Below are 24,307 nucleotides of genomic sequence, written 5' to 3'. Positions count from 1 at the left end.
CTGCCTCCCAGTTAGTTTCACCTATGGTGTAAGAGAATTTTCATACCACTTAAAGAAGGAAGGTACTATCAACAGTGTCAAAATTTTGTACTGCTTACTGATTAAATTTCCCCTCGAGGCTTTAGTATGGACAGTAAACTTTTTAATACTACTTAGGTGCAGGCTTGTAAATAACTGCTTGCCCAACTGCCTACAGCATGAACACTCTCGAAGGAGCAATCAAGGGACATTTTACTAATATTTTCTACTCTTCATTTTTAATTAAAAAGAAATTGCTAATACAGTGCGCCCTTTCTTTACAAGGGGGATCTGTTCCGGACCCCCCCCCCCCCCCCGGCTGCGTAAAAGAAAAAACGCATAAGCTCGAGCCCCATTGAAAGTAATGGGGCTCGTGTGTGTTGTGTGGTGCTGCGCTCGTACCATAGTCACACGACCCATTACGTCTTCCGGGGTGCGCAAGGCTTTTTTTTGGCGCAGAAGCCACATATGACGTGACCACCTATAACGCAGAGGCACACTGTATACATATGAATAGCAGGTTGGCTAGTAACGTTTTGTGTGGTAATGATAGCTAGTGCCTGTGGAATTGGATACCTGTGGAAACACCTTCTCTCACATACTCTACAGGAGGCTGGAAATTTTTCAAGTAGTTTTTTCCCACTAGAGAAGTGGGAAGAAGGATGGGAAAGGTCAAAAATCCCAGTGCTGCCACAGATATACTGGATTTTGAATGATAGTTGTGGACTCCCATTTAATGATGTAATACATTTACTTATGTGAGTTGTAACTTTGAGACTTGGTTTTATAAATTTCAGATGCTGTGTAACAGTGCTTTGCGATATTGCATCACAGATTTGGTAGAGACTCTTTTTCTCGTCTTGCAGAATAGGTCTGTTGGAAGTGCAGTAGAACTGGCTCACTTGTGTAAGTTTATCAGAATGCAAAGCCTATGACATAGAGAAAGATTTGTTCTCTTGAAAATTCAGTAAAATAACATGTGATTTCATGTACCTTTATCAAAGTTTTTAATTGTGGTGCTATAGGTACGGGTGTTGTTCTTGAAAGTAAGCCTATAAGGAATGTTTGGTACCATAATGTATTGTCCTAGGTTTTTTTTAATTATAAAAAAATTGAAATAATTTTGTGTGCCAGGGGAAGCTGTGGATTTATTTTTCTTGACAACGTCCCCTTTCTACATGTATGCAGCATGACAACTATATTTTTTAAAGTTAGAGGAGTCCTTAAAATAAGTTATATAAGCTAAATAATACAATAAGCTATATAAACTATATAAGCTAATACTATGTTGTAGAGAGTGATATGGGTTGAGCCTCCCTTATCTGGAACTCTGCAGTGAGAACGAGCATGGTTTGAGCATTGGACTAGGACCCTGGAGACGTGGGTTCAAATCCTCTTTCCGCCATGATTCAGTACTGTAATATATTTAATATAGTACACACCGTACTATACTCGACTATAAGTCAATCTCATGTATAAGCCAAGGGCATGTTTGGGGCCAAAGTTAGGGTTGGGGCCAAAGTTAGTTGCGTTGTGGCTACTTTGTAGCGACAGATAGGTTGGGTGTTTCCATATGACAACCCCATGTGGACACTGTAACTTGTGAATGGCATTCATTATGTCAGTTGCTTTAATTTCTTGAGATGGATGTGTGTTTGCTGGTATTGAAGTAGCTACATGATTTAGCAATCCCATATTGAACTAGTTATTGCTAACATTTGGAATATTTGGACACAGAATTATTTCATGCTGTATCTCCATGTTTGTTTACTTACTACCTTGCTTTTCTCCTGGAATAAAACCCAAGGCAGCTTGAACAAGGCTAAAATGAGATAAAACTAGAACCCTGATTATAAGAAAGTTAAAACAAAATTAAATTATATTAAAATACTAATATTTTTTTAAAATATAAAATAATGGAAAAAATTAATAATCAAGATAAATATATAGCAGCCCCTGATAAAGAACCTCCCTGTGTTGGCTATATAATATAATTTTGTCTTAAATAGATATCAGTTGACCTGAAGACACTGATGGTATCGCTTATAAAAGCATTGCCAGCATAGGGGCCATAAATCAGACATGAAGCATATACTTTGCATGCTAAAGGCATCAAGGACAATCCCTGGCATCAGGTAGCAGTTGATGTGTTTAGCATCCTAGGGCTCCTCCAGTTACGGCAAGGAGACTGCAACACTGCTTCTGTCTTTGTCCCACCCTTCGGCCCTTCTAGATTCTCATTGATTGGCTTCAAAAAGGATTAACACATCCAGTTTTTCAAATTTCTGCTTTGTCTGGTTTCCTAACAGTGAAATCAATACTCAGGTTTTCTTCTTCCCACCTCTTACTTACATGTGCAATATAAATACGAGTGCAGGAGTGAGCAAATCTGCAACTGTTCCCTGACTTCTCAGCATTGCACTGGACTTCTTGAAGCCTAGCTGTAGTCCTTCTACTGTGGCAGTGGGACTGTAGCTCATCCTGTCATTCCCTCCTGGCTCTGGAGGAGCCTGTAGATCCTTAAAAAGCCACAAATGTATTCCTGCCAACTCCGGGGTTCTTGTTTATTTTGTTGAGGGCTTGTCTACATGGACAAATTACCTGGAATTCATCCTGGGCTTGCTACATCCTGTTTACAAGATGCAGTGCCAAAACACCGAATTGGGTGCAGACTGTCTTTACAAAATCTTCACATGCATTAGGGCTAACTCCCCCTAACCTACATTTATATAGTTCATCTTTTGCTATGGGTTTTTGGCTCTCGTTGCGGCGACAGTGGCTGCTGCTTTTACTCTCAGTCCCTGTGAGCTGCTCAGTGCCACCGCTGCAGGCAGGAGTTGCTTTGAGGTCAGAGTGAGGCACCCTTTCTTGGTAACATGGCTGCCTGCTTCGTTCTGACCTTAGCAGTGGTGCCAGGTGACAAACAAGGAAGGCAGCCACCTGTTGTTCCCTGCGAGAAGAGAGCCGGGGTGGGTGGGTGGGGGGGGAGATTCAGGAAAGGCAAGCACTGAGATGGCAAGTAGACAGGACATCTACATGGGAAGTATAGATGTCCCAATCTATACTAGGCCTCACGTAAGAAAATGAGTATGTAATCCCAAACCATGTGAAAGGATTATCTATCTAAGAGTCTGGACAACTGCTATGAATTAACACAAGGTGCTCAGTAGTAGGGTAGATAATTGGTTAGATTTTCTGTATGGTAGGTTTTTGTGCACCTTTTATGTTGTTGTACTACCTTGGTTATGAAATCACCCATCCCCTTTTAGAGACCTGATTGGTACCATTATCATGTAGCAGAAAGTTAATGTTTTTCCAATATTTTTTTAAAGTTTTTTTTCCTGTTTCACATATTAAATTGTTTAAAATTATTTGTTATATGCCGCCTTCACATCCTTCTTTATTTGTTGTTGTGTGCCTTCAGGTTGTTTCTGACATATGAGGACCCTAAGGTGTTTACCTTTGCTTTCCTCTGAGGTTGAGAGAATATGACTTTTCCAAGCTCACCCAGGGATTTCTGTTTCCGAGTGGTGGTTTGATCCCTGTTGTCTAGAGTTGGAATCCAGCACTTAAACCACTACACCACCCTGGCTGTTGCATAAGTAATAAATACAAACATAAATAAAAAAACATGTGGCTTCTGACGTAGTCTTTACTATTTTTTTTTCTTTCACAGTGTTTGCTGCTGGCCTCCCCCCTCCCCCCCATCCCACAGGATGGTATGAGATTTGAAAGAAGACGATGCATACAGGTAACTTGGGTTTCTAACTAACTAAAAAAGTCATTTGGAGTTTCGTAATTTTCTTTTTTTGTTGAAGTCGAGCTTGAAAGTAGCCTGTGTGTTTTGGTAACCTATGGTCAGTCAGTAATCAGACTGCCAGGCCAGAAAGCTTTTGCCAATTAGATTTTTTTTTTCCTAATTGGAGGGATTGGAGCAATGTTGATGTATTGTGACTGGTTACAGTAAGCTGGATCTTCACATGCAGTAGAATGAGATTGTCAAATAGACTGTTCTGTTCTGGATTACAGGTGAAGCTTCCCATACATTTGTCTTTCTAGAAATTAAACAAAAAATCCCCAAACTAGTACATTACGTTGAAAGGTTATAACCCAACCTCTTTTTAGCTGTGGTTTTTTTTTTTTTTGCATATAGGTACAATTAATATAACAGAACATTAACAGTATAAAATACTCAATGTATGTTGTATCTAAGGAAGTGGATTATAATCTTGTAAATTGCATAGTCCTTCAGGTGCCACTGTTTGGTGCCTATTTCTAGGAGTGTCTGATTTGGACACAGTGATGCATGCCATAGTTACATGGGACTTCCTTCTCTGGAAGCTTCACCTGGTCCAAAATAGTACAGCTGGATTGTTGACTTGGGCTAGTTACAGGGAACATGTGACTTCTTGGTTACACTTCTTTGTTAGTTATCTTCATTTGCTACCTCTTTTTCTGTTTCTGGACAAATTTAAGGTTCTGGTTGACCTCTAACTTGGTTCCATAGAAGCTTGCAAAGTTTTGACATCTTCATGACAGACTTAATCTTCTAGGTATACTATGTGGTGACATGTGACATAAATTTCTTGGTGGCTGCTCCCAGGTGTGGAACTCCCTTCTGAGGTAGAATAACTGGCATCTCCCCTGCCATCCTACTGTTGGCAGGCAAATACCTGTATTTAAAGGGAAGCTATTGACAGTTCAAAAAGGGTGTGAGGAAGGCGCCTATAAGAGGCAGGTGCTTTATTTTCTTATTGTTGTTAATGTGATTTCAAATTGCTTTTGAGTCCGTTGTGCTGTGACATAACAGTTTTGTTAATTGTGTTTTAATATGTACACTTTTTTGTTTATATCATTTTAGTCTTGTTGTGAGCTGCTTGAATCCCAGTTTTGAGGAAAACACAGGCTATATCATTTATACCCATGTATAAGTTGAAAAAATTTAAGTCAAAAATTGACCCCCAAAACCTGGGTCAATTTATACATTGGTCAGTGTGTTAGGAGGAAGGGCGACCCTTCATCCCCCAAGCCTCTTCTCAACTGGGCTGCTTCTGCAGGGGACAGCCCATCTGGGAAGACACAAGGAAAGAAATCAATCACCCCCGCAGCCTCTTCCCAGCTGGGCTACCTCCTTAAATCTGACCCTCGACTTAACCACGGGTCGTATAAAAATCCACAATTTTGGCCCCAAAAGCTGACCTCGACATATGCATAAGGTTGACTTATAGTCATATATGGTAAATCAAATAAATAAATTACTTAGGATATAAATGAAATAAATAAACTTAATCTTCCCTCTGCAGTCCTAAGTGACATTCTCTGGTCTTCACTGTGACATACTACAGTCTCATTTCGCTGCCGGTGTAGAATAGGCCACGTGTGTGGGAGTAGTGCACTAGAAACTAGTTTGTAGATATTTATGAAGTATTTTAATTTTTTAGAATGATGTAACACAAATAGTGTTCACTAAATGTACTAAAATAGTATGTTTGATATTGAAAATTACTGGAAAAATTGTTCAAATGAGCCAGTATTAAATCATTTTGTGAATGACATGAGGCTGTATTCAGTCACTTTGTGAATGAAAATATTTTAAAGTAATGAAGCCATTTTACTTTTGCCAGAGAATTGCTACTTATTTCTGACAAACCTTTGTACTGATTTTTTTAAAATTTAAATTGCATTTTCTCTCAGAAATGAAATTCATTCCTGTTCAATTTACAGTGCACACGTGTCATACGGGGCTTCCAGCATATGCTGGAAGCTGTGCTGGAAGAAGCAGCACCATGCACTAGAAAAACTAATGGCGCATGTGCCCCCGCAGGCACGAGCCCCATTATCTTCAATGGGGCTTGAGCATCTGCAGAATTTCCCTTACGTGGGGTGGGGGTGGGGGTCCAGAATGGATCCCACTGTAAGGGAAGGGACCACTGTATTTCTTCTTCTTGTCTGAAGTGTTATCAAATGTTTAACACTCCTGTTTTATGATTTGCCTACAGTGCATGTTTACATGAGTTTGTAATCAATTTAATATTTGCAGTAACCAGGTAAGAATTTGTTGAAATTATGGTTGTGGGGAAGGGAAAAACTTAAGTAATGATGTAGCTCAGGGATTCAGGCTGTGCAAGACCTGCAGAAGTAAAACTATCTTTAACATGTTTTTTCAAGATATCTTTTTAGATCCAAGAGACGGAAAGTAAATGTACATGTTGGTTAATGGAATAATTACCTCTAATATGATTAATCAGCTAGTGGGCATAAGGTAGGGAGTAAGTGCCAAGTGATTCCTTGGAAAATCCTAATTGAATATATGATGGAATTATTTCAGATTTGGAAACAGTCTGAAAAAGAGCTATTATCCAAATTTTAAAGACAAGCACTATAACAGAGTAAGATCTACATTGTTTATATTTGCTATAATAGCTCAGCTTGAGTGCTGAATACTTCCTAAAACTGAGAGATGTGAGAAGAAGAAAGAAGCTTGTTGAATGAAGAGGTAGCTGCAATGGTAGCCACAGAGATTGATAGACAGAGCAGGGCATAAGCAGCAGCTCCCCAGCATTCTGAGTGCAGGTCAAGAGTGGAGGATCATTTGCATGATGATGTACTTTGTGAGAAATGGTCCTCCTCATCTGCCTTCTCCCTTCATGACACATTTTAATTCTAGAAATGCTCAGCACATGAGGAGTCTCTTTTGTCTACCACACAGTGGCTGGCATTTGTTGGTTAGTTTAGTCAATTGTTGAATGGTGAGTCAGCATATAAGTAAATACCATTTATTCAATGACTCTACTCTCTTCTGGACTAAGAGTAGGTTTTTGGTCTGTGTGTCCTCACAAGCCTTTAACCCTAACCAACTCTGACTAGAAAGGGCAAGATGCACTTCTGGAGGGCAGTTGTAGACGTTCTTGCCCTGAGTACTGTTTACAGCTGTGTTGGAAAAGAAAGAAGAAACACAGTTTAGGCACATAAGTTCTTTATAGAGCCCCTGTTAGTGTGTCACTGAAGAGGAGGATGAGCTAAGTCTCCAAAGATTTTGCCTCTGCAACTAAGTGCGATGGCAGATAAACTTGTCTTGACAACTGTAATTTCTGGATTGGTTGCCAATACCAGGAAAAAATTGGGATTCTTTTACACTATATGTGAAAATGAGACTGTTTGTGAACATACTGTGTAGCTGAAGCAAGTCATAAGAAAAGTTTCCGTTCCAGTGACAGCAGTTACCTTCTCCAGATTCCATCATCTAGAGATGCCAACCTGGCAATTAGTAAGAACAAGGATCATGTTAATAATAGTACAATAATTGTGGCGTTTACCTAACTCAGTTTAAAATTTCAAGAGTTTTGGGGCTAGATGGGTAAATCCTGCTAGTATTATGCCAGTTGTGTGTTGCATCTGCAGTGCTGGATGAGATATAGTATAATGTTTAAAATAATGAACTGGGAGCTGTGTTTAACTGATTTGTGGAATTTATTATATTGTGCATGTTAAGTTGCTCTTTGTTGGATTGTATGGAAGCTACTTTGAGAAGCTGGCTACAACTGTAATGTGTAAAATATATCTAAATTCTAGTATTGACGTTAAAACAAGTGAATTATGAGCTTCACAAGATTCTGGGTCTTCATTTGAATTTTGACAATTAGTGTCGAAGTCCCATGCACAATTACGCTTTTGTTGGAAAAGGGGAGAACTCATGTGAGGAGGCATATGGCAGTTATTGTAGAAGATGCCGATGGGACTGAAGTGATAATTTGCCTTCCAATAAAATGGCTCTGCATTAAAGTCTTTTTTCTGAAGTACACGTGACTGACAAAGTAATCCAAAAGTATTTGAGTATTTTATGTATTAAATTTCATATACTATGTGTAACAGTATTTCGACTGACTAGAGATGACAAACTGTGGAATGATTGGTGTCTGGAATGTTGAGAGTTAGAAGTTTTGGAGCAGCTGTGTGACTTTTAAAAGTTATTTCTATTTTGAAATCTAGACAGCATAATAATAGTTTGTTATTTTGACATTGTTGATCAAAGTATTATAACCAATAAGAGAGAGTAAAGCAGTATAGTATAGCATGCTGTGTGTATTCTACAGAGCTGTTACATTTTTAACGTAATAAAATTCATTGTGAATGTAGCTTTCATGTTGTTGTTTTTGGCTGCCTTTGAGTTGTTCAGAGTCATGATTGATCCTGTGCATGAGTCTTCTCCAAGACTCCTCCACTGCTCTGCTTAGGTACTGTGAATTCCTACCTGTGGCCTCTCTAATTGAGTCTATCCATAGCATGTGGTCTTCCTTTCTTTCTACTTTCCTCCACCCTTCCTAGCATTATTGTCTTTCCTAATGAGTCGTACCTTCTCATGATGTGGCTAAAGTACGACAGCTTCAGTTTGATCATCTTGGCTTCTAGGGAGATTTCAGGCTTGATCTGTTCTAGGACCCTTTTGTTTGACTTTTTGGCTGTGTATGGTGTCCTCACCACTCTTCTCCAGCACCACATCTCAGATGAATTGATTTTCTTCTTATCTGCTTTCTTCACTGTCCAGGTCCTGCATCCATACATGGGGGTAGGGAATCCAGCAACTTGGATGATTCTAACTTTAGTGCTCAGTTGTATGTCTTCACTGATTAGAATTTTTTCTAGTTCTTTTATAGCTGTACTTCCTATTTATAGTCTTCTGATTTCATGGTTGTAATCTCTTTCCTGTTCAATGTTTGAGCTAAAGTACAAATACTCTTTTACTATTTCAATTTCCTCATTGTCTAGGTTGAAAATATTTAAGTTCTCCATAGCCATTATTTTTGTTTTCTTTATGCTCAGCATTAAGCTTGCCTTTGCACCTTCTTCTTTGACCGTTCTTAATAATACAGTTTACATAATTGTTCCTGGTAGAGTTTTGTTTCCAGACCATTTACCATCTTCGTTGCCCTCCACTGGATACATTCCAGCTTGCTGATATTCTTAAATTGTCATGCCCGCAGCACTCAGTACTCTAGGTGAATTGTTAGCACAGCAGAATAGAAGTCTTGTTATTTCCCTTGATCTGGACACTGTACTTCTGTTGATACAGGTAAGATTTGCGTTAGCTCCTTGACTCCCCATATGATACTGCTGACTCATGTTTAGCTTGTGGAGTATTCAGATCCTCTAGATCCTTTTCACATGTACTGCTGTCAAGACAGTGATCCTATTATGCACCTGATTTTTCCTGACCAAAAATAGAAATTCACATTTATCTTTTTAATACTAATTTTGGTAGTTTTGGCTCAGTTTTCCAGGTGTTTGAAGTCACTGTGAATCCCTATTCTGTCTTCTAAGGAATGTGCTACTCTTCCTATTTTGATGTCATCCGTGGATTTAATCACCATCTCTTCTATTTCTTTATCCAACTAATTTATAAAGATGTTGTATAACACTGGGTCTAGGGCAGAACCCTGCAAGATGACATTTGTCACTTTTCTCCAAGATGACAGAGAACCATTGGTGAACACTTTTTGGGTATGAACCATCATCCACTTCAAGAAATGAAACCAGTCTCACTTTTAAAGGGAACTTCCTGATTTTTTCAGACTTACCCCCTTCCTTGTCATTGAGCCTGCCAGCAGGCTCCTTTCCTTCCCCCTCTCTGTGCTCATAACCTTCCACTCTGCTTGGCTTGAGCCACCTTATGAAGAAAAGTTTTTTTAAAAAAGAGACCATGAAAATTATTTACTTTCATTGCATATAAATTAAATGTGCATGTTTGCTTTTTGGAGGGATAATAACAACAGATAGTTGTGTGGTTGAACTGTCTATCTCCTTTCTCCACACTAAAACTCAGTTTTAGAACAATCAACCCTCTTGAGAATCTACCCATACCTTTTGTATCCTGATCAGCAGAGGTATTTCTAACATGTGATGTTTTGCTTACTCAACAAGTAATGTTTGGGCACTACCAAAGTATTTTAATTGAAGAAAGTTCTAGAGTCAGAAAAAAATGTGTGGTAGCAAAGAGCTAACAAACATTCATATAGGAACATTTAGGGAGTGGAGAAGAAGAGATGTGATTTGCTCTGATACATGCCTAGAGAGTTTGAGGATCTTTGAGGAAGTGTTCATATATTCCACGTATGATTTCTGTTGTAGGTCTGTGATAGGAGTGATGTGGCGACACCTGCCAGTCCTTGTGTGCTGTAAAGACATAGCCAGGTTCACAGAAGATACTCCCAAAAGGCTTCCTAACAGTCTTTACATTTAATATATTAATATATTACTCATATAATGTATTAATACATTACTCTCCTGTAATAAGAGTTACCTTTTTTGTTATTAAATGAATACAGTAGGGCCACAACAGTGTAACTTGTTTAATAAAATGTAATAACTTGTTTTTAAAAGGCATTATGACTCATTCAAAATATTTGTCTGTCTATTACAAATAATTTTTTTTCAAAAGAGCATATCAAAATGGTAGATACTTGAAATCCTCCATTTGGGAGTTCAGTGCACATGTTTTCTTTCTTTCTTTCTTTCTTTCTTTCTTTCTTTCTTTCTTTTTTTTCCACATGTTTTCAAGATGTGGAATCTAGAGTTGCTGGTGCTTAATTTGATTGAATGCATGATTGTAGGGTCCCTATAAGTCTGAATCAGCTTGATGGCAGTTAACATGCTGTTGATAAAAGGCATCATATCACATCTGATCTTGGAAGCTAAGGTTAGTACTTGGATGGGAGACTGCCAATGAATATCTGGTGCCATAGGCTATATTTCAGAGTAAGGAACTGGCAAAATCCACCTCTTGAGTATTTCTTGCCTAAGAAAACCATATGAACAATACATTGTGACACACACACAGGACAGAAGCTTAAAGTTTCCGTTCTTGCGCTTCAATTATATAGGTTGAATCACTTATTAAGTTATGGTCTGATAATCTATTTTTTCTAACCAGACATTTCGTCACTGCAGTTTTTGCCTACTTAATTACTTTTTTTATTTAACTGCATATATCCTGCCCTATGCCACAGGATCTCAGGGTGCTATACTGTTAAAATAAAGTCAAAAGCATAAGGAATATTTAAACAGTCTTAAATATATTAAATGATTTAACAATCAATAAAAATTAAAACATTTTAAAACCTGTACAGTAAAAATTAGACCTCGGAGTCTTTAATGAAAAGTCATGGTGCTTGAAAAAAGGGCAAGGTGCATTGGCAGAAAAAGCTCTTTCCCACATAATATCTTTGTGAGGAAAGGTGTCCCTTCAAGTATTGCAGTCCCAAGCCATTTAGGAATTTAAATGTTAGTAGTTTGAATATAGTCTAGAAGCATATTAGCAGTTAGTGCAATTCCTTTAAAACTGCTGTGTAATGTGCTTTGTTTAAGCTGTTCAGATCAGAAGTCTAGCTGCTTCATGATGCACTACCTACAACTTCTGAGTTGACTTTAAGGACAGGCTCATGTAGAGTTCACAGTAATTTAATTGGGAAGTTACCAGCACATGACTTATGGTGGCAAGGTCATAGTTGTAGGAACTCACTGGGAACTTTCCCATGTACTCTGAATGAAAACAAGTGACTTTCTCCTCAAAGTGCCTAGCAAATTTATCATAGCAGATAACTGATTTCTCTCCTTTTTTCTCTAAGCATGATTCCTTTTCTCTCTAAGCAGGCTTCTCACCACTTGGAATAATGCTTCTGGGTAACTTGTCAAGGACAAGATGGAAGAGCCAAAGTAAAACTTTTTTGCCAGCCTCACTGCTGCATAATAGGTAGCACAAAAAGTCATTGCAAATAACTGTCATAACCCCTCTGTTACTTATGCTGTAGGTACTTGGGCCATTGTCCAGCCTTTTTCAATGCGTCTAGATCTTCTGTAAACCAAGTAAAATTACAGGCTTCACAGTACAGAAGCAGATGCTCAAGAGCAATTGTATCTATTGCCATTTCCATCTGAACATTCCATAGTGAAACCAAATCGTCATCCAGATTGTCAATTCTGTCAGCTAGAAAATCACCAGAATGTTCAGCAATCCTTTTGATTTTAATAATAATAAATAATAATAATCCTTTTGATTTTATGAGTGTCTGGGGACAGACTGTCTTAATCAGTTCCCTATCTTTACCGGGTGGGGTGGGTGGGGGGTGGGGTGGGTCTGCTACCACGAAGGCATCTTAACAAAGAAATGCTCTGACAGTAATAATCAGTTTTGACCTCCACACACAAGATTACATCCTGCTCACCGAATAAGTAAAGCTGATTTTTTGTGGTCCCTGTGACTCACACAAATATGTGCTTGCTCAGTGCATTGTTCGGAACTTTCTTAAGTTATTACATAAGCGTTTTGGTTGTAACATTGCCCATTATCCAGGCATCCTATCTGTTCACTTCCCACCTAACCCTTCAGTTCCTTTTTGTACACTGCGTCGGCAACATCTAAGGAACAATTTGGAGTTCTTCTCTTCTGCTTACATTAGTGAAGTTTGGACTGTTTTTCTGGCTTCTTACAGTTTGCGATTTAATTTGGTGATTCCCCATTTTATTCTTTTGTGTTTGTTTTTTGCTTCTGATTTCCCGGTTTAATTCAGCTTGCTCTTGACCATGTTTTTAGGTTTGGTGATTTGGTTCATTTGCCCAACAGTGGCTTCCTCTGGCTCATTTTAAAAATGCACCACATGTGGTACTAAGATTCCCAAATAGGATGGGCACTCAAATTGATTACTGTGCCTTGGTGAAGGCCACAATGTGGGATCTTGCATCCATTGTAAAGCATTGTAAAGTGCTTTGGAACAGGCTCCACTTCCAACTTTGCCTCAGTATCAGTATAAGACTGAATACTGTCTCTTTGGATTCTTCCTACTCCTCTTTGTGGCCTGAGATACAGCCAAGACCTTCCTCATTTGTGCAGGGTGGTTCTGCTTCATTGAGAGAGATAGTTGACTCTCCTGCTCAGCCTCAGAAGCCATCAGTGTCTGTACTCTCAGCTTGAGACTAACCTCCCTTGTAGATTTGAGAGACTCCTTCCACCTAGCCCATCTCCACCTTCATGTTTGACTTGATGGCCTCAGTCATCTTCCTCTTCAAATTCAGCTTATGTCTCTGCATATGAGAGCTAAATTGCCTTCATACCATAAACATCAACATGGTTCCACTGATCCTTGGTATCAGAGCAGTTATGAATGGCATTGGTCTCAAAGATACTCTCCATACTATAGATACCATCACTCATGGCTATGATGAAGTTGAACAAGACTGGCATCCTTCCCAGGGTTGTTATCCCACTCATCAATGCTACGATCTCCTTCCCCATTGTCACAGCCTTTGTTACTACCAGTCATCACAGGGATTCATAATCTTGCTCGTACCCAATAACAACCATGACAACCAGCAAGAAGTCTATTATTTGGTATACTCGGATTCAAGCAGTTGATTCGGGCAGAGACCTACGCAGCTACACAACCTTTGCAACCAGGATCTGCAATTTAGACCAGGTAACCAGCTCTGATAATATCTTTGCTAACTCCTTCTTGGTTGACAGTTGAAAAAATTGCCTTACCTGCTCAAATTGATCCTCCCTATTCTGCATTAGAAAATTCTTAGTCAGATTCTTCATCTTCACTTTTGTCAGATATGCCTACCATGCACTTTCTGCCTAGAGTGTTGGGTGAATGCAGCTTGGTGTCACCTACTGATATCTGCTCCTTCACAGAGCAAATACTCCACATGGCACAAGCTCTGGATCTGCAAGTCAGAAACCAAGAAGTCAAACTAATAGGCTCAGTTTGTCACTGAATCCAGAGTAAAATGTCTACACCTGCTTGAATTCCACTCCTCCCATCTCTTCTCAGAATTGCTCCTAGGTTCTGGTCTTACTCCATCTAATTTCAGCCACATTGAAAAAGCTCAATGAGCTGGATAGAGTGTCAGACTCTGATTTGGTTTGTTCTACATCATCTGAAGCCAATTACCATTGTGGTAGGGGCAGCGTGGTCTCAGACAAAGTACACCACTCCTTCTGATAAGGAAGACAGGAAGCTTGGTATTATGGCCAAAAAAGTTCTACTTTTCATCGCCTCTCTGCTTCAAGATTGCTAACTATGACGCTCCTTCTGACCAGGCTTCATGACAAGGAAAACCACCTGGCTAGTAGACTACAATCCAAAGCCCATTCCTTAGCTGTTCAACAAATAAACTGCCTCTCATGTAGCTGATTACATTGGTAAGACACTGGCAGATGCAGTTGTCTTACAGAGGCACACATAGCTGAGATTGTCAGGTTTGTCAAATCAAGTGAGGGCCATAATTGTAGATTTGCTCTTTGATGAGGAGGGCTTTTTCAATGTGGAGATGAATGGCAAGCTGGAACTTACTTAGAATATGCACACCATGGGTTATAAATTCATTTTACCATCTCAAACTCAGTAGTCATCCCAATCCCTTACGGCTGGACCAGACAACCATCAGGTCCTAAGAAATACATTAGCCAAACAATATGACAACAGTCTCACACACACAAGTTTTTCCATCCACACCCTCCTGTAAGTCTTCTACATCTACTAAGTAACATCAGTCCTGCAAGAAAATGTCTCAGGAGCAGGGCAAGCAACAACTTTAATTTCTTAGACATCCTTCTTCCCAAATTGTCCCTTTGGCTTGGCAATAGACTTTGCTATCATGCCTGTGTGCTGTAATTATATCAGACACCTAGTTTCTTGACATTATCTGGAAAAGATATGCTATAGTGTTCTTGCGGTATCTTGTAGAGGTGACCCTTATTATTTTCCCCTCTGACGTTCTTTTCAAGGAAACTGCACTTCAGAAAGGCGCTAGCAAACCCATCTTAGTATCATCGCTTTGATGGCAGTTCTTCTGCTCCTTAATTGTGTCCAAGAAAGACTGAGGGTTCCATGCGACCTTTGGGATGTCAGTTCCTTATATCCAGCCTAGATGGTTTAGGTTGGTCATTCTCAGCTCCATCTTTCCCCTGTTGCAAAAGGGGGATTGGTTTGTGATGTTGGATTTGAAAGAAGTGTACTTCCATGTTGTGATCTGACCATCCTACAGACAAATCCTCTTGCTATGGGAAGATGGATTTATTGATTTCATATCCTCCCGCTTCACCTTCAGGTCTTCATATAATGCATGTCGGTGATTGTGATGGGCTTAGACAACAGGGTTTTGTTGTGTTCCTTTACATCAACAATTGGCTCCTTATTGTGAATTTGTGGGATAAGCTTCTAGATGACATTGATTATATGTGCCACTTTCTAGAGTTGTTGGGCCTCATTGTCAGTTTTGAAATTTTTTATCTGACTCCCTCTCAGACAGTGACGTTTATCATAGCCATTCTGTGGTATCTGCAGCCTATCTCCCCAGTTGATTGGGAAGGTCCCGTCGTGTACGCTTTCCTTCCATTTCCCTTCATCATCAGGGTCATATTGAAAATCAGAAGAGACAAAGTGAGGCATCCTCACCACTCTGTGATGGCTCAGACAGCTATGATTTGCTCCACTTTTTCATCTGTTAAGATACCCATCTTAATCTCTCATACTGACCAGACCTCCTCACCATCCACAATGGGCAGGTGAGGCATCTGGATTGTCACTCTGAGACTGACTGCTTGCAATGTATTCCTGTAACATTTTGCTCTGAATCTGTCCAGCAGATCATTGTAGCAGTGCACAGACCTTCCACACAGCAGTCTTATGATTAGAAATGGAAGAAAGTCTTTTCTTTTTGTTACCTCAGGGTTTCCAGCTCAAGCTCTGGTTCAGCATGTTTTCAAATGCTTTCTGTTCTTTTCTGCTAGAGGTCTCTCTTTTTCTTATCAAATGTTACCTGGTTGTCATTTTGGCTACCTTCCAGCTTGTTGGAAAGTCTTTCTGTTTCACAAATCATTTGGTGAAAAAAATTCTTGAGGGTTACAATAGTTTTCATCTACCAGTCTTGGGACCAGCACTTCAATAGAATCTCAAGCTAGTATTATCGTAGTTTCCAGGAAACCTATTGAACCAATGGCCTCCTGTGATCTTTGTCTGCTTACCTGGAAGGCTGCCTACTTGGTAGTGATTACATTCACCAAGAGAGCAGGTGAGCTACACATACTCAGAGTAGACCACCCTACCAACATTTCCACAGGGTTAAAGTCATTTCTTTAAAGTGGTGTTCTCATTTCACACAATCCAGGACATTGTATTGCTTTCTTTGATGTAGAAAACTGCTATGGACTTTGAGCAGACTATTCAGTGTCTGGGTGTCAAAAGGGCCATGGCCTTCTAGGTTGACAAGACTATGGGGTTCCTCAACTTGTAGAGACTCTTCGTATGCTGCTACTCTAAAAAGCTTGGACTGCAGGTGTCAAACCAGTGCTTTCCAAAATTCCATCATTCATCTAGCTTATGAACTGGCCAAGAAGCACCCTCTAGTTCATGTTCATAGCCATTCTGTTAGGATTATGAGTGCATCATCTGGTTTTCTGAGCCATGTACCTCTGGAGGATGTGTGCAGATCGGCTACAAATCCTCAGCTCTTGACTTTCATCCTTCATTATATACAAGATGTAAGATCAAGGGCTGATGCAACTTTGGGGAGAACTGTGCTATTGTCATGTTTTAAATAACACCAGGGGCGCCTGTACCATTCTTGTAGGGTGACATTCTCCTCCTATGGTTAGAAGCTTATGTAATAGCTTTTAAATCATAGAATCATAGAGTTGGAATAGACCACAAGGGACAACCAGTCCAACCCTCCTGCCATGCAGGAACTCTCAATCAAAGCATATCCAGCAGATGGCCATTCAGTCTCTGCTTAAAAACTTCCAAGGAGGGAGATGCCACCACACTCTGAGGGAGTGTGTTCCACTGTCGAACAGCCCTTACTGTCAGGAAGTTCCTCCTAATGTTGAGGTGTAATCTCTTTTCCTGGAGCTTGCATCCATTGTTCTCTGGAGCAGCAGAAAACAAGCTTGGTCTCTCCTCAATATGACATCCCTGGGACAGAGCCCTGTGGCACCCCATTGGTCACTTCTCTCCAGGATGAAAAGGAACCGTTGTTGAGCACTCCTTTGGTTCAGCTGGTCAACCAATTACAAATCCATGTAACAGCTACCTTGTCTAGCCCACATTTTGCAAGCTTGTTTGCAAGAATGCCTCTGAATAATACACTGAGGAGATGTAGGTAACCCATTTCCGTGAGTTTACACTAACCACTCAGCTACAATTGTAGGTATGCAGCCTGTCCATCTAGGCGGGTGTGCCGTATCAGGCCAGTGATGTACTCATACTATACCATGGTTGTCATGAGCGCTTTGAAGTTCTGAACAGTTTCTGTTAGGACAGCCTCAGCTTGGATGTTGAAGCCCTGCCACCAGGTCCTGGAGTTCTCCAGCCCAACCCATGGAAACAGCCCAGGAAGGGAGGTTGCTAACAGTGGAGTGCACAATTCAGCAGCAGTTTAGCTGATTATAAGGATATAGCTGAGCTTAGCTGATTATATGGATTAATCTGTAGGGTCATTATGGCACCCTATGGATTAATACATAGGGTGATTATGGCAATGATATAAGAGTGGAATGTTTTCTGTTATAATTTACTGTAGAAGACTTTCTTCACTCTATATCATGCCATTTAGTCATGCAATGAAATATGTGTAAATAACACGAAATACATTTTCGAAGATGACACCCCTCTTCCCCTTATTATCCCAGTGTCTATCCCTTTCTTATAAACAGCAGCAGCAACAATAGTGTAAGAGATGCACACACTCTTAAATCTGTTGAATTGTTTACAAGTAATTTGGTAAAAAATATTTTAAAAATAAAGTCTGCTTTTTTAAAAAAACACACACAACATAATGCTGTAGGCTATAAAGCACACTAAACACATTTTATCGAGCTAAATCCAGTTTCACTCCCAGATAGCGTGGACCTATTGATACCTGTTGAACAACAAAGGGGTAACCGATAAGCTCTATTCTAACCAATAAGCTGATGGAAGCAGTCAGTCTTGGAAGCTAAGTAGGGTTGGACTTGGTTATTACTTGGAGGGGAAACCATCAGTGAATACTAGGTGCTGTAGGCTATATTTCAGAGGAAGGAATTGACAAAACCACCTCTGAGTAATCCTTGCCAAAGGAAATACTGTGCAATTCATGGCATTGCCATAACTCACCTGCTGACTTGAAGGCACGTGTGCATATACAATTTAGTTGGGGCTTCTCCTTGCCTCAACTAAATTGTGTGTGTGAGTGAGAGAGTTGCCATAAGTTGATGGGTGACTTAACGCATGCAGGCAGTGGAAAAAAAAATAGATTTAAGCCCCCTTTCACTCTGTGTGTTTAGCATTAAGTACCTGCATAGCAGGTGTTAGCAACTGTGGAACCCCCTCTCTTTTGGCAAGATAAAGGGCAGCCCAGGAAATCTGGAAGGACTGGCCACTGCAACAACCCTTTGGATTCTCTTGGAGCCCTGGGCCGACATTTTGTCCATCCCTGTCTTGTAGATTTGTTTATTTCTTACACCCTGTAATGAGAATAAGAAAGATAGGCAATATTGAGGAATTAGTCTGTATGTAATGATCACTCTTCTTGTGCTTTAATCTCCTTTTGTCTGAGCTTGGATACTTTAAGCAGCCACTTAAGTTTCTGTTTATTTTCTACTAGTTAGCTCCTTGTTTAGGATAATCTTGTGAAGAGTTATATGGCTGGCCATCTGGTTTGGAAGTGTCTGGTGCAGTCATGTGGTTACCTGGATTGGCTGCCTGCCAATCATTAAGGCTATTTCTGTGGGCAAAAGAAATGTAGCAGCCTTTTTGAGGTCAGGTGTTGTTAACAACCTGTTACAGTGTGCTTAATAAAGCATGATGGTGTATAAGTCTCAAGAACATCCCTGACAAATGAACGTCACTGTGGACCAATGCTGGTGAAGTTGATGAGCTCCAAGAGTATGTCTTGTCATTCTCTAAGGTGTTCAAAATGCAAAAGGGTTAGAAGCTTTGAAATCTTGTTGTGTGGTTTACTAATAAAATCTTTAAACATTCTGTGTGCTTATTGCCTCTGAATCCTCTTAAAACAGAACTGGTACATGTTAGGAAAGTACATCCCCATGTACAGTATATAGTGCTTTAAAGAAAAGTGTAAACTCAGAGGAATTTGATTTGACTTTCGACAGTTGGAACAACAAGCATTAATATGTACAAATGTAGGCTTTATTTTGATTGGGCAGAGGACTGACAAGTCATTGGCTTTCAGGAAAAGAATTTAGAAGAAAAGAGTGGTGGTATCATGTAGGAGTTTTGAGATGCTGTTCAGTATCAAAGGAAGCATTCAGTTGAAAAGGAAGCAGTGACAGAGTAAGAAGAGTTCATTACAAGAACCAAATATTTTTGAATAACTGACAGTTTCGGAAGAAGGGAGGTATAGGATTTTATTGGAAAGTAAGATTAATAAAGAAAATGAATATTTAAATTCAAGAAAATTGTTTTTGAAATAGAAAAAGGAGTGAGACCTTAAAAGAATTTCAGAATAGGTACCATACAGTGCCATTGATGGGAGTTGTAGGTTTGTTTTTTTAAATGTAAAAGTTCATCTGCTGCTTTTCAAGACCAAAGTTCTTCCTAAAGGTAACTATCAATCTTTAAGCAAATAATAATAATAATAATAATAATCCAAAACAAACAACAACAAACAAACAAAAAACCACACTAATAATATCCAATGTCCAATTACTGAAATCATAATTGATTTTTTTACATCTAAAAACTGAAAGAGCACTCAAAAAAAAAAAAAAGTCCACTAGCATAAAATATAAAATAATGGATGACAGAGATCTTAGTAACAAGAACTCTTTGACTGTGGAAAGCCAGAGAGACGAATAATTTAAGATTAGCACTAAACTAAGTGCAAATCAGACTTTTTAGTTACTGGAATTGGTGAGTACTATATAGATAGAAGCAAGATGATTTAGCGAAAGGTTGAATACAGAAAGCGAAGAAGAAAAGAGGATCTATAACAGATGCCAATGCTTTTTGCCTGGCCAAAAGAGTGGATGATGTGATGTTAGTAATAGTGAAAGCAAGTCTTGGATGGAAAGACCACAATTTCTGTATATGAAATATTCAGGAGGACTGTGGAACAATTAGTTATCCATTTCCTGCAATTCACTGAATTGAACATTGAGGAATCCTTGAGATACTTTGTCTTACAACTTCAGTACTAGCTGTTCACTAGAAATTTCACTATCTGTAATGAATTTAAGACAGATTCATAATCAGTCTGACACTTGGTAGACCTTGATCTTGAGGTGTATGAGATGTAAGCTTTGCATGAAGAAAGTTCTAGTTCTTACATCTTCAGTTAAAAGGATATGAGTGCAGGTGGTTTGAAATACACTTTTTTGTGTAACCCTGGAGAGCTGCTGCTAAATAGAGCAGACTGTATTTTTCTAGATACACATATAGGCGGGCTACACACCACCATTAAAGTACACGTGGAGCGCATACTAGTGTTAGGAAGCGGCAGTGCTTCCGCACCTTCTAACCCTAGCACGCACTTCGCGCGCACAAAATGGCGGCGGCCGTTCCACATGGCCGCTGCCATGATGACGTGACGAATGCGCCGCCTTCGCTCTGTGCGAGGGCGCTTAATGCGCCCTTTGTGCGGAGCAGGAAGGAGCTCCATTTCGGAGCTCCTTCCTGGTTTGCGTCGCTGGTTTGCGTCGCTGGGCGCAGCCTTCAGATGGTTGCGCCCAGCAACGCAAGGGAGAAAGGGGCCAAGCGGCCCCTTTCTCCTCCTCCCCGCTGCCGCGGGGTGTCCTTGAGGCTTGAAGCCCCAAGGACACCCCTTTCCAGGCTGCGGGGAAGCTGCCTTTTGCCGCTTCCCTGTGGCCTGGAAAGCGGCGGATCGGGGCCTCAGCGGCTGCCGTTCTGGCCACTGAGGCCCCAATACACCAGGGAAAGGCGCGCCTACAGGCCACCCCAAAGAGGCAGTCTGTAACGCGCCTATGTCTCACCTAGTAAAAGGTACCTTCCCATGTTCCTATAAGCCCATAGGTCTTTTCTATTGTAGGATCATTTCAGGTACCCCTTGTCACTTTGTTTTGTGGAGTACATGCAGTTCACATTGTTTCATTTTGAAGCCACTGCCCATGTTCAATATTTTTATATGAGAGTCAGTGTCATACTGGGCAAGTGTGGTAGGAGTCCATTGTTGCCTCTTTGGCGAACTACACTGTCACATTTTCTGCCAAAAATAGATCTTGGAAGTATATAGAAGTTTAACTGCAATTTTTGTTTTGACTGATTTAGGATTTTTTTTAATGTGTTGAGAGATGTTTACTGGGAAAGCACTACTCCATGCAGCTTTTTGGGATGTTTGTTGCCTAATTTTTTTAATGGGATCTGAGAGCTTTGGCAGCTCTTCCCTCCATTTTTCTCCATTGGATTGATTGATTGGACTCTTCTAGACATTGCTATCTAGTTCTAGTGTTTTTCTCTGTTTTTGTTTCTGCCAGCTACTTGCAGCTTGCTTACCCACTGGATATTGAGTGTGCTTCTTGAGACTACAGAAGACTATGCCTCTGTGTCAGTGGGGAATGGATTTTAGATGTTTAAGATGGTCATTGTCTGTATCTCCACTACTGTGTATCCCTGGAACTTGCCTGATACACTTCCCTATCTCTGTTGACAAAAAGAGAAAATAAAATTCAGTCTCAGTTCTGAGATCTGTTGTTTCGAATTGAGAATTTGAATTTATTTGGATTGGGGGTGGGGTGTTGTTGCTTATGGGACTAACATTGGTCTGTGATTGTAACTGAGCCCTGTCACATCAGAATATTCAAAACAAAAACAGGAATTTGAAATATGTTTCAACCTATGTGCTGATAAATGCTCATAAGGATGACCTTCTATCTTGTTAAAACTCTTTTTTCACTTTCATCTCTTGCAGTTGACAGCCCTTGAGAGGGCAGTGATACATCAATATGTTACAAAAGACACTATATTTTGTGTGTGATGTATTAAAATATTGAAGTTTGTCTGCTGTACGTTAAATCTCTGTCTTTATTTATATTAATTTTTTCTTTATTGAGTAGTTATGAAAAAGACATTGCCATAATAAAAGTACGAGTAATTACTAAAGAACTAATAGGCATGATGTATCTTAATTTGAGCCACAATTGATTCTTCATCTTTGTAACTTTACATTAGATTAACCAATTTGGTCAGGGTTTATTGAAGCTGTTGGAGTAAGGAAGAAAAGCTGTGAAAAGAAATGTTACAAAATTCTGCCCCAAAACATAATTCTGTAGTGAAGTTACATGTTTACCTGAGTAGAAAATATGAAAGAATGTTGTCCCTAAGTACTGTGCATATACAGTGGGACCTTGGTATCTGTAGGTCTGATATCTGCAGATATGAGCAACTGTACACTAGAACGAAGCAAAATGTGCAACATTTAATTTTTTTAACCTGTGATGGCCAGGCTGAGAAGTGGCAAGACATGGGCAAGCTGATGCCTCCCTCCTCCATGGAAGTCAATCCCACCACAAAGCCACAGTCAGAACTTAAACCTCATCCTCATTTTGTTTTCTACCTTCACATCACAAAGTCACTGCCAAAATTTAAACCCCTGTCTCCGTTTCCCACTTTCTCAAAAGAAAGTTTCTGCCAGAATCTAAACTTCTAACTCTCCTCCCCCTTCACACCAGGAGAGTCCACAGTTTTTGGTATCACTGAGGGCCTACTGTACTTATCTGGAAGGTTCTAGAACTGTGTAGGTTTGGCGTGAACCTTCCCTCTGTATTGCTCATGGTCCTGTGCACCAAAGCCACTCTCCCGTCAGTTCTTCTTCATCTTCCACTAGAGAAACAGTTTTCTATCTATCTATCTATCTATCTATCTATCTATCTATCTATCTATCTATCTATCTATTTTATATCCTGCCTTTCTCCCAGAATGGAAATACAGTTGGCCTTCCACATTCATGGGTTTCTTTCATGGATTTGGTCATTGGTGGGTTTGTAGGTGCTGCTTAGGTAGCTTGACCTCTCCCCACACATTCTTTTCACTTTTCTCCCCACAACCTCCTTTTAAAGCCACTAGCCCCTCACTTTGGATCCCAGCATGCTAAAACCACCAGCCCCTCACTCTGGATCCCAGCTTGCTATCGCAAACCCTTAGCCCCATTCTGAAGATCTTCCCAGCTAATTCACTTCTCCCCCCCACCCACTCCATATGGAGGGGTGCAATGGAGCAAATGGAAAGGTAAAAAGTTAGGTAGCTCTGCCTGCTGGTTAGTTACTTCTGCCATGAGTGGTTTTCTGCAGCAGAAAGCTCTTCAATTGTTTGAGGGTCTCCAAACAGTTTATATTGGATCATGATTTTCCAGGATTTTAAATCACGCAGAGAGCCTCTGCTACAGACAGTGGGCAACAAGGACACAATGGGGTGTGGGCCTGATGTTATCTGTTCATCCATTCTGCTCTCTGTACACATGTAGAGGTTGTGTGGATTGAAAACAAATGAAGAGGGCTTATTTCACTTGAATTCAAGTGAGCTTTGCTGAATCACTGTCTGGAAGGAATAAGGGAGTGGAAATATAGAATTGCTTTCTGGAGGCACTGATAGTCTGGATGACAGGAAAAAGACTGAATTTGAATCCTAACAAGGTGGCAGTACTGTTGTTTGTTAATCTGTTTTGGGAGGTGGTGTTTAACTGTTTCTGGAAGGGGGTGCACAGATCACTTTGACAAGTTTCTCAGGTGGCATTGTACATGTTTTACTAGCTAAGGCTTCTATGCTAGTTGTATTGACTGCATCACATGCATATTGGTAACCTTCAGATTAGAATATCATGATATATAGTAGTGGGCCTGCTTTTAAAGAGTATCTGGAAACAGTACCTGATAAAATGGGCTGCATTTTTCAATATATATATATATATATATATATATATATGTCTTTAAAGTACCATGACATTGTTTTGCTCCAGCCTACTAGTACAGTCCGCCCTTGCCTTACATGTGGGATCCGTTCCGAATGGAACCCCCCCCCCCCCATCGTAAGGCAAAAAGTGCATATGCTCAAGCCCCATTAGATATAATGGGGCTTATGCGCGCCATGCTCGCCATTCTCCCGATCCCCCGGCAGCTTCCGCGTAAGCTGGAAGCCACCTATAATGAGCCCGTGTATGACGTGGGCTCATTGCATTGTCTTTCCCTTGCCCAACTCAGAAGATGGAAACAACTAGCTCAAATACAGCCACTGACATTAACTGAGACCAGACCAAACAATGGAAACATGTCTCACCAGTGCTTGAAGTA

General features: G+C 40.1%; 1 protein-coding gene across 1 annotated transcript in view; it reads left to right on the top strand.

Annotated features, from left to right (window-relative positions):
• Nucleotides 1–24,307, top strand: part of DYRK1A (dual specificity tyrosine phosphorylation regulated kinase 1A) — a 138,473-nt gene that overhangs the window by 28,777 nt on the left and 85,389 nt on the right. Inside the window, exon 2 of the mRNA XM_089512006.1 lies at nucleotides 3,695–3,769. Coding sequence (XP_089368132.1) covers nucleotides 3,760–3,769 — 10 coding nt within the window. The 5' untranslated portion in view covers nucleotides 3,695–3,759. The remainder of the gene's footprint in view (nucleotides 1–3,694; nucleotides 3,770–24,307) is intronic.

The sequence above is a fragment of the Sceloporus occidentalis genome, unplaced genomic scaffold, assembly GCF_023333645.1.
Source record: "Sceloporus occidentalis isolate IW3139 unplaced genomic scaffold, rSceOcc1.0.p SCAF_2, whole genome shotgun sequence".
Lineage (NCBI taxonomy): Eukaryota > Metazoa > Chordata > Lepidosauria > Squamata > Phrynosomatidae > Sceloporus > Sceloporus occidentalis.
This window is presented reverse-complemented; position numbering and strand designations above follow the sequence as displayed.